At 44.9% G+C, this 17,571-nt stretch overlaps 1 protein-coding gene across 2 annotated transcripts in view; it reads right to left on the bottom strand.

Moving 5' to 3' along the window:
- emid1 (EMI domain containing 1) overlaps positions 1-17,392 on the bottom strand; it is a 48,958-nt gene extending 31,566 nt beyond the window's left edge. For both annotated transcript variants that reach the window (XM_029511384.1, XM_029511383.1), the window contains exons 1-4: positions 17,096-17,392; positions 16,797-16,991; positions 10,747-10,860; positions 10,412-10,515 (exon numbers count right to left, since the gene is read on the bottom strand). In XM_029511384.1, coding sequence (XP_029367244.1) covers positions 10,412-10,515; positions 10,747-10,860; positions 16,797-16,987 — 409 coding nt within the window. In that variant the 5' untranslated portion in view covers positions 16,988-16,991; positions 17,096-17,392. The remainder of the gene's footprint in view (positions 1-10,411; positions 10,516-10,746; positions 10,861-16,796; positions 16,992-17,095) is intronic.
- Positions 17,393-17,571: the final 179 nt, after the last annotated feature.

Genomic DNA, 17,571 nt, shown 5'->3' with positions numbered 1-17,571 from the left:
AAAAAAGTGAACTGGCAGTAGCTCGGGGTAAGGTTTCTGCACCGTCAGGTGCAGCCAGAGAAAAAGAATTCCAGCTTGGCGAGAAGAGCTGCTCTGATGGATGAACGATACTGAGCAGTGTTTGTAATTCATCTCCCAGCATGCCCTTTCCTGTCCATGGGCAGATCAAGGAGTGTGTGAGGCCTTTATCACATTTACAGACCTACAGTGAAAGTATCTCAGGTTGAGATTTCACCGTCACTCACAGTGACCTCTGGAGTATCTGGCATATATCTGTGTTGGACAGCTTTCAGCCTAACGGAGCAGATGAAGAGAAAACAGGGCAACAGTTACATCACAACACTGAACAAAGAAGAAGGTAATAGGAATTATCTCTGAATATGTCTGCTTGTCAGCCTCCTAAATGCCGAGGCACTTGTTCAGTGCTCCGTTCAGCTTTAATCATTCCTTTTTAGTGATACTCAGGCGCTAAATGGCACACATTGTGCTGCCCAAGTGTGACAAGGTCACAACACACAGCTCTGAAGTGTCTCTGAAATTTTAGACTGACGCCAGATGAGTATGTCAAGAAATTTCCGATGAAAGTCTTGATACAGCTCTGGCACTTAAAGAACAATACTTGCCATTATCCTGCTGCAAAGCACAAATCCTGCACCCCTCTATCGCTTGGCCTTTCACCCTTTTTGGCGTCCCTGTGGCTACACACCCACGCCCAGGGGGTAGCGGTGCATGGACTGTGAGAGACTCACAAAGAGCATACAACGATGTGGGAGCCTCAAATCTAATTTTACCTCTAAAGTTCAGTTACATTATGTGAAGATAAATGACCTTAAAGGAAGATTGCAGTTACGGCTCAGAGAGAAAGCATGAATGATGCTCATCATGATTATTACTTCAGTCTGTTCTTTGTCATTTCAACGGTAACGTGAACAGACCTTTCCAGTCAGCAGTCTCGCTCTTTCTACACCGTTAATGTTTTTCCTTGGTCTGTCTTTAAACAACTTAGCCATCTAATTTTTTTGCAAGTATCAACTTGTGACAGCAGGAGAGGAATTAAAGACACATCCTCTTTCTATTCTCACTCTCGTTACCCTTTCTACCGGACCGCGCTTGAGGAAACGCATCCCGCTGGACCCGTGCCACCCTTTCATTAGAACAGCCATTCTCATTTTACACACTCATCTCTTACTCCATCTGTGCGAGAGGGAATAGATTACCTCTCTTTGAACAAGGCCAGGGGACGAGAGTGAGACCTGAGCTTGGACTTTCAGGACAAATTCTCCACTTTGTTTCGGAGTCGAGAACCCATCTGGCCTCAGATTTAGTAACTCTGCTTCAATAGGGCTCTGTTTACTCGAGTAGCTCGGTTTACACAGGCAGAGTGAAGAGTTCATATAAAACGAATTAACTGAGAATAATCCTTTTGGTCTACAGATCCTCTGAGGTGACATATCATTGTGTGGGAATATTTGATATTTTTGCGAAGGATTAGTCAAGATCGCTGGCAGTGGGGACAGGATGACACAAGGTGATGAAAGACTCAGTAATCAGTGATAAACTGAGGAGGGCCATTTCCATAACGTACGTTAGGATGGTTATAATCACATGTCCCTATCATAGTAAACACAATACACTGGGGAATGTGGCTAAAGCACTGCATCGCACAATAATACACAAGTATATGCAAATCTGGACAAAGAGACAATTTTGCTGCCATCCAAGTACAGTTTGGAGAATTTGGATTGTTCGATATGGCTAAACCCCAGTGTCAGCACAACACTGTGCAGACATCCTAATGGGGCCACATGTGGTCCCCATTAGGTGAGAAGGAGCCTTTTAGGAGGACAAAATGGACGGCAGCCAACAGAAATAAAAGGGCCATGACATAATTCTCTGTCCCTCCATCCACAGTCAATAATGGCAGCAGGCGGATCAGATAGAGCTCCGACTCTGGCACAGTAGCAGTGATTTACTGCCCTTGTCAGCCTGTCTGTCATGAAGCACACATGCAACTGATATACAGCATGTATGTGCAAAAGAGCGCAGTGAGACGGTGAGCTCGTGTCTGCACCCTATATCAAGTTTTTTGATTAAAGGAACTCAGCAGGTTCATCCCACTGCTTTTCCCGTTTGGTTGTGTGACCTGAGTCACTTGTGGTGCCTAAAATGTGTGTTTAATTTTAGTCCTAGCCACATGTCTTTTTGTCCATACAAGCTTTATATATGCACTTGTGAGAGCAGGTGTTCTTGGCGTGCACGTGTGCGAGTGTGCATGTTTGTTTGCTGCCAGGCTCTGGCTGAGAGCTCAGCATGACTTAGTTGAGAGAGCCGTAAACACTTGAAGAAGAAGGACCATACAAACATTCTCCCTGGACTGTATTTATGGGCAGAGGAGGTGGGGTGAGGAAGCTGCGGGGGGGGGGGTCAGGCAGTCGTCATGCACAGCTCAGCTCTGGCTATGGCGAGGGTCCAACCAAAACACCAGGGCTCTTAAAGCCCCCCTGGATGAGTCCCATGGGGCACTGGGGCGGACGGAATGCAGGCCTGGGTTTAGAGGTTCAGGGGTACGTCCTGTTGTTAATGAGCTCACCTCGCTGGGCCCCCCTGGCTATGAGCCCCCAACTACTGCCTCACCAACCACGCCAGCGCTGCCACAACCAGCCGCAAACAGTGAACTAGGACTGCTGAAGCATGCCAAACTTCCTGCACAGAACTCTGAGCCTGTGAGGTGATCTCGAGAAGATGCACGATTTCAAGAGAACAGAGAGACGTTAAAAGGATGTGTTGAAATGCTCTATAGACTACTGCAGAATTAATGGGGGTGAGTGTGTGTCAGCCTGAGACAGCAGATATGCGCTCCAACCTAAATGATGCATGTCTTCCATGTTCTAGTAGTGCAGCACTCTCATACATGCACTTTCTGTGGACACTGAGGACAGTTGAAGTGCAACATATGTGGCAAAGTAGGTTTGTTAGAAATATCACATTGTCTAAAAACAAGATATTCAGCATGCTTCTACAAAATGTATCAAAAAATATGAACACAAAACACCACATTTACAGAAGGGAGCTCAGGATGGAAGTCCAAGGTGGATAACAATAAATGCTACAACTTTAGAGACCTGCATGGTCTCTCACCTCAGTGCCATGATTACTCTCTGAACATAAACACTGTCAATCTTTTTTGAAGATTAAGGACCCTGGCAGGGTCAGTAAGTACAATAAGTACAATAGTTATTCACATCTCTGCTCAGACCTTGGAAGACAATGTTTCCTTCACCCTGTAAATGTATTTGGAGCCAGTTGCAATCAATGGGTGTGATATGTAGTCTGACACATCGCTCAGATTTATAAACAAACTCAGCTCTGGGTGCCTTGCAATCTGGATTTGGATGTATGATAGTGTGCATTGTGCTTGTAACACTGTGGCTGCAAACACAATAAAACCATAGCAAGTACATTTCTACAGTAGAGGTTTTCTTGTTATTGTTTGTGACTGCAAGACCAACACAAATACAGCAAAGTCTGGAGGCAGGTTCGCTTATTGTTGACTATTTTGGGAAACTTTTTGCCTCAAGGGAGGCAATTTCTCTTTGGTGAAGGCGATTGGCTCCTTGAAAGGGTGCCTGCTCCTCTGTCAGGTTTGAGCTCTGAAAGCCAACCAAGCATGTCTCTAATTAGACGGACTGCTGATCCAAACCTACTCTACAGGCTCATCTTAAGTCCAGAACTAATCACAGCCATCAGCACCACTCCCCTCATCCCTGCTGAGGACCCTATCAACTGCATGAGCAAATGGAAATATATGCAGAGACCAAGAGCTCAAAAGTCAGACGGGGGCGAAGACTTGTAAATTCTACACCTTATCCAAGATTGCAGCATTTAATGTCTGGGAGAGTCAGACAGACCCTGGGTGGAGGAGGGGGGGGGGGGGGGGGCTGTTAATGATGTCACTGCAGCATGATCTCTGTGATGTGGTGGTCTGTTTGTGGTTTTGTGTATATGGGAGTGGAGGAGGTTTGAAGGTCGGCTTCATGAAATCCCCACCCACAAAGCCATGAACCGCTCGAACCGCTCTTATGTGGTGCCGTACATGTTTATGAACACATAGCAGCGACAAATGAGCGGCTAGATCATCAAGGCTACCGGGAGTGAACAGTAACCACAGGCTGATATAAAGGGAGAGGAGAAAGTCAACTGTTTTTGTTGATTTTTTTATACGTTATGGTCTAGGACTTAATAGAATTGGGGATGACACGGCAGTAACAGAAGGAAACGTAACTGGATCTTACAGGAACTCACATGACTAACGGAAAAAAAGCATTAAAAAAAAAGAAAAACACGTGAGAGGTTGAATTTTGCCGAGGTGGAGATGAATTTGTGCTTCAAAAAAAATCTATCAGAAGCTCCTGATGATGAATTTATGACTCACATTTCTGGCTCCAGCTTCCCTAGGCGCCTTTTTTTTTTTTTTTTCTTTTTGGATTGAAAGTTTATATCAATGCAAACACATCACCTTGAGCATTTTTAAATTGATTTCTGACATTTTATTGCCCAAATGATTCATGAAATAATCTTTCACCCAGCCTGAATCACATCAGCACATCTTCAAAGTGAAGATGGTTTTCCACTGACGTATGGTTTTATTTAAGTTACAAAGGGACCCTGGAAAATGCAGGTTGCGTCTCCCAGCATTGTAAGATGAGGATGTGTTGCTTGTTGTATGCGAGAGGATTACGATGGAAGACATTGTAATTGTTGGTATTTGTAACTACTTGAATGATGTTCTATTGATTTTCTTTATCTTTGAATACATTCACTCAGTTAATCAGGAAAATTGTTATTGAGAGTAAAACAAAAAGTATATAAAAAGGTATAAAGTAAGAATTTGACAACAAAATGGAATATAAAGATTTGAGCAGTTCAATAAAGGAGGAGGAGGAATATTAAGAAGGAAGAAGGAATAAAGCTAGGTGACTGGAAATGTGGCAAACTAGTCAAAAGATGGGGATTTGCAATAAGTCAAGGGTCCAGTACATCCGCTGAATTCTTTACAGCTGTATGAAGCCAACAGGACCACGAGCTCCTTCAATGCTGCTATTGTCTCAACCCTGACGTCAAAACGCCAAATATGTTTCATTACTTTCTCAGATCCGACCTAAACACTGAGGTGCTGTGTTACCCAGTACCTACATCATGGCACTCTGTACCTGGAAGCTGACAGGCGCTGATATGTTGAAGGGCAGTGAGGGCAGATGGCAGCTCTCTTGACATCAGTCACGGAGTGGATCAGAGATGACAGAAAAGGAGGAAGAGATCACACCTCTGCTCTTGTCGGGGCGGGTGGGGGGGATTTCAAAGGTTTTCTTTCCACCCAAACAGGACCTTACCAGGTCATTTGGCTTTATCTTGGCCAGAAATCTTGCTCTTGATTGCTTGACCCGTCAGGCTGTTTGGGGGGGATCAGAACAACAGTCCACTTAGACTACTGCGTGAACGCAGCTGCCTCTGTTTTATTTGGGGCAGAAGAATACTCCAATTACTATGACATGTGCATGACATTTTTTTTATATATTTTTATTATTATTATTACATATATATCCTATATCATAACATAGTGTGGTGTACAGTGTGTCTTGCTGCTGTGACATGAGAGTTTCCCCGTTTGGGATCAATAAAGTACATCTATCTATCTATCTATCTATGTATGTGTGCGTGCTGGTGTGCATCTATTTTCACCCCTAAAACCTGTTTTGCAATGCTGACTGCTGCCCACTTTATTCTTTCCTGACTGCAGGAAAAATAGTTTTCAATGTACTCTGGGAATGTTGGGAATAATAAATAAATCAGTAAGCAGAAAAAGCATTTCCAGTCCAGAGGCCAGATACATAAAACTTAACTCACATTCAAGGCTAAGTTTGTATGAAAGTAAAAAAAAAAAAAAAAAAAGAGGTTTTAGTAAAGAAGCATACCTCTGCATTTTTCTGAAATTCTCTTAACGTAGACTGTAGATGTCTTATTGTAGATTTAGGAACAGAGTGATCAGCCAATGGTGCAAGTAAAGAATGAAAACCGTACTTTATGTAAAGACAAGGTCTCACATGAAGATGGTAAATAAAATATTAAATCATGTCTCTGGCAAATCTAAAGAAGTGTGCCTGTATGAGAAGTGATATTTTACCGTAACTGCGTCTGCCTTACAGAAAAAGTTTCTCTCGTTCTCAGGCTCCATGGTTTTAGCTGCTCACTGTGTACTCTGTATGCGGTTTGCATGGAACATTTCAAAACAATGTCATCAAATTATCATAATTATTGATATATTTTCCATTTTGAATATCTGAACCTTTCTACAAAATATAATTTGGGGCTTTTGTATAAATTCAAATACCAGCACACACTTACATAAGAAGAAGAAGAGGGGCAGACACGAGACAAGAGTTAAAAGAACAAATCCACGTTTGGCTAACTTTCAGCTGGTGGTCAGTATTTTCAGCAGTGTTGTTTGTTAATTAATGACTATTATTGCCATTCCCCTGAGCAGAGGACTGTGGGCTGGACGCTCCCATGTCTAATCTCATCTGGGACCTTCAGCCAAGTTTGACTTCACTTCAGCTGCTTCCAATTTGGGTTCAGCACTTGCGCCGTGCTTGTCATTTCCATAACCATGAATATCAGCTGTGGTCTTTTTCTGCACACCAGCTCCAGCCTGCCCTCCGTATATGATATGATTTACATGTCTTTGTCATCTCATGAATGCATAAATACTCTTAATGTGTGTGAGTGCAGCTAAAATATTTGACATCAAATCAGGTTTTTGTGAATGAACTGGAGCAGGAGGTGAGACTGACACGTCTAACACCTGCTAAAGCAAACACATGGGAATCCAGCAATGTGGGGGACGGAGAAGGGGGGAGGGCTGGAAGCAAAGGTGACAATGTTCTGTTGGTGTAACGACTTCGATAACGCTGCGTCTCTGTGTGGTCTGCACAGAGTGGGAGTGGAGCTCACCTGCTCTTTCTCAGCTTCCGCTCCTTTTGACCTCAGGCTGGGGTCCCTCCACTCACAGCTACTAAAGCCTGCCGCCATTAAAGCAGCTAATCACACCGAGCAGCTGCATCCCTCACTATACAAATCCTCAACACCTCGCTCTGTCGCCCACACATTCATTCTGGCAGTCAGACGGAGACATAACGACGTCCACGCACTCCCACTCCTCTTTTGCTAGCGGCAAGCTGCAGCCGGCTGATGTTTAAAGTGCAGGGTTTAGCGTGTAGGCCTGTGATAAGCTACGCTGAGCTGTGAAAACACAGATTACATTTCTGCGGCTTATTACAGTCGGTGTGCCTCTGCCTCCAAGCCATAGCGTAATTGCAACCCAAAAACCACAGCCTCCGCTTGGCTGTGAGATACGGCTTGATGGGGACCCCTGTGGCAGAGTTTTGACAGCCATGCTAATTCAAGTCTACATTCCCCCATATGTTTCACTGCACGGCGGGCCCCCTGTGATAAGCTACAGCCATGTGTGTGTGTTTTTTTTTTTTTAAGTGCTTCCCTCTATAAATCATATCAGCTGTCTCTCAGTCATTTCCACACTTTTAAAATTAGAGGTTGAGGACAAAAGTCCAGAATGAATGTCACAGATGTCCAAGACTGCTGAGGATGCAATCACAAATTCTTTGTCCGTCCTGCATACTGATGCTGCCTGTTTGGGAGTGTTGGAGGGTCAGATCTAATACAGTAATGTTGGTTTTATGTATTATGTTTGAAATTTCCATGTCAAAAAATTACCTCTAAATTTAGTTTAGTTTAATTTTGATATTTGTGTTTGAGCATGAGGTGGGATATCCCTTCTGAAATCAAGCATTTACTTACTTGCAATGCCAAAGCCAACTAGGCATACATTAAATCCCTGTTTCTGGCAGGCTATAAAAGCGCCTCCATCTGCAAATACTTTGCTTTTTTTTTTTTTTTTTTCTTCTCAAGCTCAATCAGAGATAAAGACCATTGTGTTCCAAGTCGAGAAGTAAGACAATATCTCCCAAACCTCATAGAAAACAATTAGGACCCAGTAATTACAGCACTGGCCTGGAATTCCAGCCAAGTCCTGAGTTTGGGTTCAGGAAGTACAATAAAGGGAGCAAATGTTAAAGGTGCCTGTCTGATGCAGTGTCACCTTACTCCTCTTGTACTCTGGCAGAGTACGTTTGTTTATCGGCCCAGCTGTGATGTAATGTTTTGCTTGTGAAGCCCTAAGTTTCAACGTGATATGCCAAAGATTTTCACAGGCACGTATATGACTGGATGACAGCATGGCGTGACCCCTTCCCATAATTTCTCCTCATTTATTTCTGACTTCAGGTTGAACCATGTCAACAGCGAGCAGAGGGGTCAGACCTGAGCTCCAACTCTCATCTCCGTTCAAAATATAGCAATCAATAACTCCAATCTCAGTTTATAACAGACCTGCCTTCCTCTCTTTCACCTATGAGGGAAAGAGTCCTGAGGTATGTGCTGGAAAGCGGACCGGCTTTGGGACGCAGACATGACCAGGGGCTTTTGAGCCACCCTGGTGAGAAAAATGTAAAGTAAAACCAGGACAGCATGAGTGAAGGAGCGGCTCATATACGTTTTCCACTGTCTGTGAAAAGCAGACAAGCTCAAGAAAAAGGGATTGTGGGATCAAAGTATATGACTTAAAACCTGCAACACCGGACCTCTTTAAAGATGTATGTATCTGGTATTAGCTATTTATGAAATTTTTGAAAATGAAAAGCAATATGTTTCTAATGTCTGACACTGTGGCTGTCAGTTATTTGTTCTCTTAAACAACAAAGCTGCTTCAGGTACTCAACCTTTTTTTAATTCAGTCATACTCAAAGTCAAACAAGTGCTCTCAGCCGTCTGGAAATCCACAAAGCAATGTGTGGAGATTTGCAGATGCAGCCACACACAGATATTAAGATTCTGGATTTGAAACCTGCACCCACTAAACTACAAATGCAGATTTAACTTCACTTGGCAACACTGTAGTAACAGATTTAAGCACAATCCGGTCTCCAGCTTCGTCGGCCCGTGTGGCAAGCTTTTATTTCTCCTTAAAACGGCAAATGAGGCAGACAGCAGTGGGGTATCGGGTTCTGAGCTGGCAAGAGGCTCCGCTCACGTGGCAGGAGCAGAACAAAGCACCGGTGGCCCTGGATAGCATCCATGTTGCCGCAGAGTGAATGGGACCTGTCACTTCCACTCAGCGAAGCCTGTGATCTGAGCCACCCGGAACGACGCTCAGATAAGTGGCTAATCCCAGCATCCCTGTCGGCTCAGCAACCCCCTACTGCCATGACAACCGGAGGAGAATCTCCTCCAGCAACAACTTAATTGGATAATTTCCTCCCCGTTTGACGGCGAGTCCCTGCGCTTTTGTGAAGTGAAGCCTGGTTTGCCCAACTGTGAGTGTGTTTCCTGACTTTGAAAGTGGGGACAGTTTAAAACAAGGCAGCTTTGATGTCTTCCATCAGGCGCAAACAAGCAGGAAACCTGGAGAAATGTTTCCAGTGAAGGCCACACTGCAGCTGACTACAGCTCGCTGGGAGGCCACTGAGTTGTTCTCAGCTCACCTCAGAGTGGGGGCATTAGGGAGAAAATCTGCCTCTGCTTTAGGCACCGCAGAAAAGTGACCACTTAAACTACTGTAAATATTTATTGTCCTGTGTGTCACAAAGCCCAGTGATTTATGTTACACCCAGTCGTGACCTGGGTCCCAGCACAAACAGACGCCCCACCCTTCTTCTCCCCAGACTGCCGAGACACAGGGGCCAGTGCCAGGGCAAGTCATTACACACTGGCAGTGTGTGTGTGTGTGTGTGTGTGTGGTGGGCAGCTACTGTAGTTACAAAAAATGAAAACAGTAGTGCTAGCATGGCACTTTGGGAGGATGTGGACTTGGTTCCAGCTCGACCATAACACTTAAAATCACACTAAAGAAACAACCCTTACATTGTACAACAACTCTTAAAACGAACAAATTAAAGCTGTAGAGGTACCTGACTCCCTCTGAGGAGGCTGATGGATCTGGTTTCTTAACTTCATTGTAAAGACAGAAGCAGCCTTATGTAAGGCTAATGGGAATCACTCCTGTTTATGAGTATTACTTGTACATGTGTATTGAAGGCACACCTGCAGGCTATAGGACAGCAATGCAGGCCAGAGGGGTGCAGATGGCGGTAAATGAGTCGGCTTTAAATCATGACAAAAAGAGGACACCCAGAGGCACGTGAAGGAAAAAGGTGAAGGGAACTGATAAACTTCTGGGGAAACCTGTTTTTCTGAGGCATTTCTCGTGCCCAGATGGCAGCAATGGTCCCCACCAAGAAGCCGAGCTCTTGTTTATTTCTATCCGTGTGCCTGCACTTACCTTCTTCGCAGGCGACGCCACTGAATCCGGGACAGCACTTCCACTCCAGAGACGTCACTGTGCGGTACACAACTTTATAGGACGGTCTGACCACGGTCTTGTAGCTGGGAAAAAAAAAAAAAAAAAAAAAAAAACACGTACTCAGCTGTCTGGGGCAGATTCGGGGGGGCTTTTCTGACTTGCTTGCCTGTAAATGTGGTCTAAAAACAATGGCTCACAAAGAAGAAAACTTTTAAACATTGGCTTCAACTCTATCTGCTTTTAAACTCCATAAAGGCTGCATATTTAAGTGTTGGAGCAGCAGCCTAAACGAGAAGATGCCTTCACTTCCTCACCTCCCTCCTGAACATCCCTGCGGCCAGCGGCACGACTGGTAGACCCGCTGGAGAACCGTCCCGTTCTGGACCTGGCAGGTCACTGTCTTAGTGACGGTATGAGGACACCAGTTCCTGAAGGGAGAGACAAAGTTGTTTAAAAACTCAGTTCAGAGTTTAGAAGTAAAGCAATAGTAGGATCGTCTCCATTCGTTATTTTACTTTGCTTGCGGGAAACTTTTCAAAGTAAATAATTTAAGGAGGAACTGGTATATTTTAAGAAGATATTTGGATGACTGCACCCACACTGTAGCAAGCTCACAAAAGTAAATTTGTCACGCAGTCACATTGGCTGTTGTCCTCCCGTGGGTTTTGATTCATCCTTCCCTTCCCCCACCCTTTTGTTTTGAAACTTCTTTATGGTGTTTACACGGTTTTAATCAACCACGATATTTTCAGGGGTGCATTGTGGGCTGTATTTACACTGCAGTTTCTCCTCCGTCAATAGACATCCGTTTGCATTTGGCCCTCAGAGGAGGTAAAATCCCCCAGGAGGGAGTAAAGAGGAGGATGAGGTCTCATACAGAGATCAGAGTTTCTCATCACAGGTTAATGTTGGGTCACGAGTTCACTGTTTACCAGAGAGGCCTATCAGGACGTGATGAGGGTTCATTGGGGCTGTTAAGAGAACGACCTGCTTACGAAGAGGCCAGAGGTGAAGATCTGATAGCGAGGGTACGATCGCTGAGAGCAGGCCACATCAAACGTGCTCACACATTACTCATTCTTGGGCATTTAGAAGCAAATTGAAATATTTTCTTAAAGTAAAAGGGTTCAGTTATCGTCCATGAGTGCAGGCATTAGACTAAAAGACACTAAATTATATAAAGGATGATTCATAGGGAGACTGGGAGCGCTTTGGATAGTTTAATCCACACTGACAGCTGAGTGAGCCCTCTAACAGGAGATATCTGTTCCAGGCCAGTTGCACCTCCCAGCTTTAATGCGTGGAAAACACAAAGAGGCTGTTTGAGCTGCCATATGTTACAATTATTTGATAAACAATGGGGGGAATAAATACCCTGATTACCTTCATATGGCCAAATCTGGAGGAGAAACAAGGAGAACGATTTCTATAGCCTGTGTTTACACAATCAATAGATGTATAGAAAGGGGGCTCTCTGTAGGAACCACAAAGGACACTGTGTGACTCGTTGCACAAAAAAAATCTACATTTTGTGTGTTCTGCTGCCAATGTGTTCACCAGAGTGGGAGGGTGCGCCCACCAAAGTCTGTTTGTCAATATGCGAGACCACATGTTTGTGCGTGTGTGAGAGAGAGAGAGAGAGAGACAATTTACAATAAAGGAAACTGCCAAAGGCGGAGGATGCAAAGCAGCCCTGAACTAACTCCCATTAACCATCCGCACATGTTGTGGTGGCCGCACGCACAGACCTGATCCGGTGAGAGGTGGGCACCCCTGAGAAATGTCTGTGTGCGACAGCAGCTACTGGTTTCTCCAGCCAAAAGAAGTTACAGATGAGAAATACCTGCGTCTAGGATAATGTTTTCCATGGAATATTAAAAAGTAAAAAGGAACTCGGCAAAAGTAAGATACAGTTTGAATTAATCATCAACTTGTCCAGAGAAGCGGGAAAAGTGAGAGGGAAATCCATCTGCCGCACATGCTATTTAAATTCAGGCTTCGTGTATATATCCATCAGCCGTAAGGCTCCAAAAATGAACTTGGATCTATATGATTACTCTATGATTGCTTTCCCCTGTCCAGAAAAGACTGCTCTAATCATGTGTGGAAAATTTCAGACATTGAAGACGCTGTGGTCAGGTACAGCAGGGGAGAGGGTAATATCCCCAACCCCTCCCCACCACTTATCCTCCAGACGCAACAGATAAACATCTGAGTTTCCCAGGCCGAGAAGAGATTTCACCTGGGAACAGCTAAAATTGTCACCAGGGGGTACAAGGAGGGGAGTGGGGGTTAGTTTTATAGGCCGGGTCTCTTTCTTTGCATAGCACTTATGCAATTATCAAAGAGGAAATGCCAGCCAGTGTGGCTTCAATGAACCAAATAAGAGCAGCAGCCGGGATAACAGAGTTTACAATTTCTTAAATGGCTCGACAGCCAATACCTGCATTACCTGCATAACTTGCTAAAGCTGATTCACATATGACAGAATAAACAAAATCCAGCAAAAGGAATCCTTCCCCCACATCAGAGAGGATGGAGATACGATGACATGCTCCTTGTGTAAATTGTGCCAACTAGTTCCAGGTGACCTCATTATGTTTTCTGGGATGTGAAAAAAAATAATAATAATAATCTATCTTGCTTAAGAAATATTGTGGTGATCTTTTGGTCTGTTGAATTCTGCTTTATTCAAAGTGACACAGGTGTACTGTGCAATGTGTCTTTCACGCTAAAATGTTTCATAGTCAACACTTCTTTACTGGAGGGACCATTGTGTTATGAAGTGTGAAACCTGCCAGCACCATGCTGTTTCACTGGCAAAAACACCAAGCAAGCCCTTGGTGAGTATCAGGTCTCTAAGCACACATGGCACACTCTGAATGCTGGGCTCAAGCTAAATAAATCATCAACCATCCCTCACAGTCACACATAGCCACAGCCAACAGTAAAGAAAGAAATCCACAATCTTAAAGGGACGGAAAAATCAGAGCTTTGGCCCATCTGTTCTTCAACCCCACAGACGCCAAGACGGTGAAACATCGGAGAAAAAACAAAGCTGTGGCTGAAAATTAAATTAATGCAAATGCTGATAGAAAGCTCCTGAACTTGTCAAAAGCCTTGTTTGCTGTATTGCAGTTGCTGTGTGTGTGCCCTTGTTTCGCCCTGTACGCTGTGCAGTCTGCATCTCTTCTGAGTGGGTGCGCTTTCATCAGCAGAGTGTGCGGGGAGGAGGAAGATGGGAGTTACGCTGCACGAACTGCCAAGAGGACTGATTAGGGCAAAATGCTGGTGAGATGTTGGTGAAAAACGTCTCAGTCACTCCCTTTCTGTCCAACCGTCCATTCGCTGTGGGAGGACAAGGGCTGAAGAGTCAGAGATATGATTGAAATGCAATGGATGGGAATCTAGAGGAATTTCTCTGTCTGTGGGAAAATGCACGAGGAGGAACAAAGGACAGATGTGGCAAACAGCCAGAGAGAGGAGAGGAGAGGAGAGGAAAGGAAAGGAGAGACGGAGGAGAGACACAGGTCATTTTATCATAAGGGTCACACAAGGGAACTTCCCATGGGAAAGGGGAAGTGGAAGGAGGGACAATTATGAAGCACTGCTGGTCCCATGGGCAGTAGAAGAGGCGTATGATAAATGTGGAGCATCAACAATAGACAGAGAGATAGAGAGAGTAAAGTCAAAGTAAAATTAATGAAGACAGACTGACACAACATTCCTGAAGGCCCGGTCTCCAGGTTCTAGGAAAAACTAAAAGATCCAGAGCAGATAAGAGGAAAGGAATTGAAAACAAGTTATTATGGGAAAGGAGAAATTAAAATGAGAACAGTTACATTCAGGTTGCATTTCATAACGGACCATAATATTTCTGATGGGCTTCAGGGTCAGGCCGTAGTGACTCAGAAAATTCAAAGGTCTCATTTTTCTTTGTCTATTTGGAGCCCTCTATTTTCAGGACTAGACACCAGTGAGCTTTGAGTGTGTGTCTGTGTGTAAATCTTTAAATGTGCTTCAGCAGAGAGCTGATTGTGAAGGAGACTCAGCGGACTGGTCATTTGCAACTAGGGCATTGTTGTAGGGCCACTGTCTTTGCTACATGACTCGTTTTTTAGTTATATCATAAAGTGATTAAAAAAAGAAATCCATCACAATTTCCTGAGTTGATGTTCTGCACTGTGTGGTTTTGTCCAGGCAACAGTCGAAACAGAATCATTTCCAGCCATAAGCTAAAACTCCCATTAGAGAATGTAAGCGTAGTTTATTCACGGCTTATTTACTTATTTTCTTTGAACATGTAGCGTTAGGGTTAGGGACTGCAGCTAACAATTATTCTATTTATCAATACATTTCTTCATCATTAATTCTACAGAATTGTTTCTCTGGGAAAGACACCAAAACATTGTCTTATATTGTGCAGCCATAAATAAAAAACCAAATACATTCAGACTACTATTATATAAAATGTAGAAAAGTGGCAAGTCATTTGATAATTTTTGCTTACAACGTGGTTTAAATTTATCTATCAATTATCAAACTAGCCGTAGACCCAGTTTTGGTTTACAGTCAGTGAATTGCAGCAGACCTACGTTCAGTATCATATCATTCCCTGAGACAGATGTATCAGCCAGCAGTCATTATTAATGGAAGCTCTGTTTAAGGGGAGACTGCGTCCTGCTATCTGTGATCTACCTCCTTGAACACATGCATTGATTGAACTTATCTGAATGGGCAAATCTAAAGCCGCTCTGCTTTAAGCCACTCAGGGCTCAGCCTGCTGGAATCTCTGTCGTCTTCATTCCCAGGCTTCAACAAGGTGGGATATGGTTGAGATGGGTGAGGAATGAAGGCGGCCACAGGGCTCAAACCGCCTGACAGACCACGACAAGTCCTCCGACAGAGGATAAAGAAGTGGGCCAGACGAGAAAAAAAAGAAGACAGAAGAAACTACCTCTGTAACTCTGCGTACTGAGCTTATATAGCTGTGAAGAGCTCCAGGGGTGAATGAGCACTTTATCAGCTCCTCTGCAGAACAACCGCTCCAGTCAATTCATTACTCAGGAGCGGTTAATCCCCTTTGATTTGGGTAATCACTGTGTGAGGACAGGCTGGTACGGGAGGATGTCTATGGTGAAGGTTTTCCCATGACAGAATCCTTTCCAGCCTGCTGAAATTCAAATGTATTTACATTTAAGATGAAGTGTCTGTCATTGAATGTGAAGTTGCCAACGTCCCTGAGAGAGCCTCCTGTTCTGTGAAATCCCACCGCCGCTGTTTGCTTTGTCGACACACCCTGTTGTTCTCAGAGATCGTCCCAGACAGCAGGTGGGCCGCTACTTTCAGCTCCTCTCATGTCACCTCAAACCCACTGACCTCTGCGCCTCTGACTCACACCAAAAACAGCTTCCTCTCCGTCTGTCCCGCCACTGATAAACAGCAGCAAACAGACTGTAAACTTCAGTCCCCCCAGCCCAAAACAAGCCCAGATGCAGTGAAGCCCCAGCTGCTTGGTGTTTGGTAAACACGTCCAGAAACCTTTGGCCGAGAGTGAGTGACAGGGGAGCCAGTGGAGCAAGGACGGGAGCAATGAAAGCCACCTGGACACACCCAGAAGAAAGGGCCTCATCAGAGAGGGGGGCTGTTAGCCTCCGGCCAGATTCAGCCCACACACACACACACGTTCACAATTTGAAAGCATAAATATTTGTAAGATTGGGAGCGTCCTCTCATCATCCAGCAGCAGTGACTCCTTTCTGAGCTAAACACTGGGCCCGTCCAGGAGGAGAACAGAGTCGGTCAGCACACCTAACTGTGTGTTTAGTCTGGAGCTTCTTCCTCATCATCGCCATCATCATCATCATTTCAAGAAATAAACTCACCACGACGCTTTTCTCTTCTCTATTCAACGGTCTTTACTTAAGCTATTCCCTGTTTGCACTTTATGACAGCCATCACGAAACAAACAACCAAAAAAGGCTAAGAAAAAAGGTTCCTCTTTCACAAAAACATATCCAAGGATCATCTTATCACACTACACGCACTACACACACACACACACACACACACTGCTGTTGGGCCTCAACCCAGTGACAGTGGACAAGCTCTCAGAGGCCACACAGAGAGAAGGTGGGACAACAATTGGAGTCAGCAGAGCTGTGTGTCCTGCCAGCACAGGAAAAAGGAAACCAACTGTCAGGAAGACAATCAGACCTGCTAGATGGATGGAGATGGGAGTAACTCAGCACAGTCATGCACTGTTTAAAAACAACAACAACAACAACAACAAAAGCCGTGGAAGCCAAATAAGGTTGTTATGTGGAGAGTGGAATAAAATAAAGGGACTCCAAAGCGGTCTTACCTCTTCTGATACACTGAAATGTGAGATCCTGCGGTCTGGTCCCTGCCCACATGCGTCCCGGCTGAGTAGGTTTTGTAAAGTCCGGTCTTCCAGGTTCCGTCCACCGCCGCGGTCAGCCAGAGAACCAGCGCGGTCCGGAGCAAAGTTTTCCTGCAGACTGCGGACACGCTCTCCCGTTGGCGCGCTCCCATTTCCCTGGCATCAAAAAGTTACAGCCACAAAAAGTTTTAACGAGGCCAACTTCCCCCCACCTCCCCAAAAAAAAAAAAAAAAAAAAAAAGAAGCAGCAGCCCACACACCGGTGATCAGATCCAGCCCTGCTGGGGGGGAAATGTGTCAGACGGCGGCGGGTCGGCGGCAGAAGACGCGCATCCTACTGACAGAAGCGGCTCGGTGTTGATCTCCGGTGTGTAAAATCCTCAAAATCCCGCCTGTCCCGTGTCTACCTGTGACAGAGAGGGAGAGTGTGTGTCCTCTGTCCTCTGTCCTCTGTCCTCCCTCCGGCTCCCAGCGCTCGTACGGAGCAGTCCCCTCAGCAGCGGGCATCAAACCACTTTTATAGTCTCCTCGGCTCTTTCTGAAGCTCAGCCTGCTGACTCTTTTTTTTTTCCTTCCCTGCCCCGTTTCAACCTCTCACAAAGGACAATGCGAGCTCAAGGCGACGGCACATTACGCTTGGTGTTTGTTCTCAGTGAATTATGCTGCTGCTCCCCTGATTCCCCAGAAACTGCTCCAATGGTGGTTGGAAAATAAACCACAGTTGGATTTCAGAAGT

Source organism: Echeneis naucrates, chromosome 9 (genome assembly GCF_900963305.1).
Source record: "Echeneis naucrates chromosome 9, fEcheNa1.1, whole genome shotgun sequence".
Taxonomy (NCBI): Eukaryota; Metazoa; Chordata; class Actinopteri; order Carangiformes; family Echeneidae; genus Echeneis; species Echeneis naucrates.
Note: the sequence above shows the minus strand (reverse complement) of the source record. Positions and strands in the feature narration are given on the sequence as shown.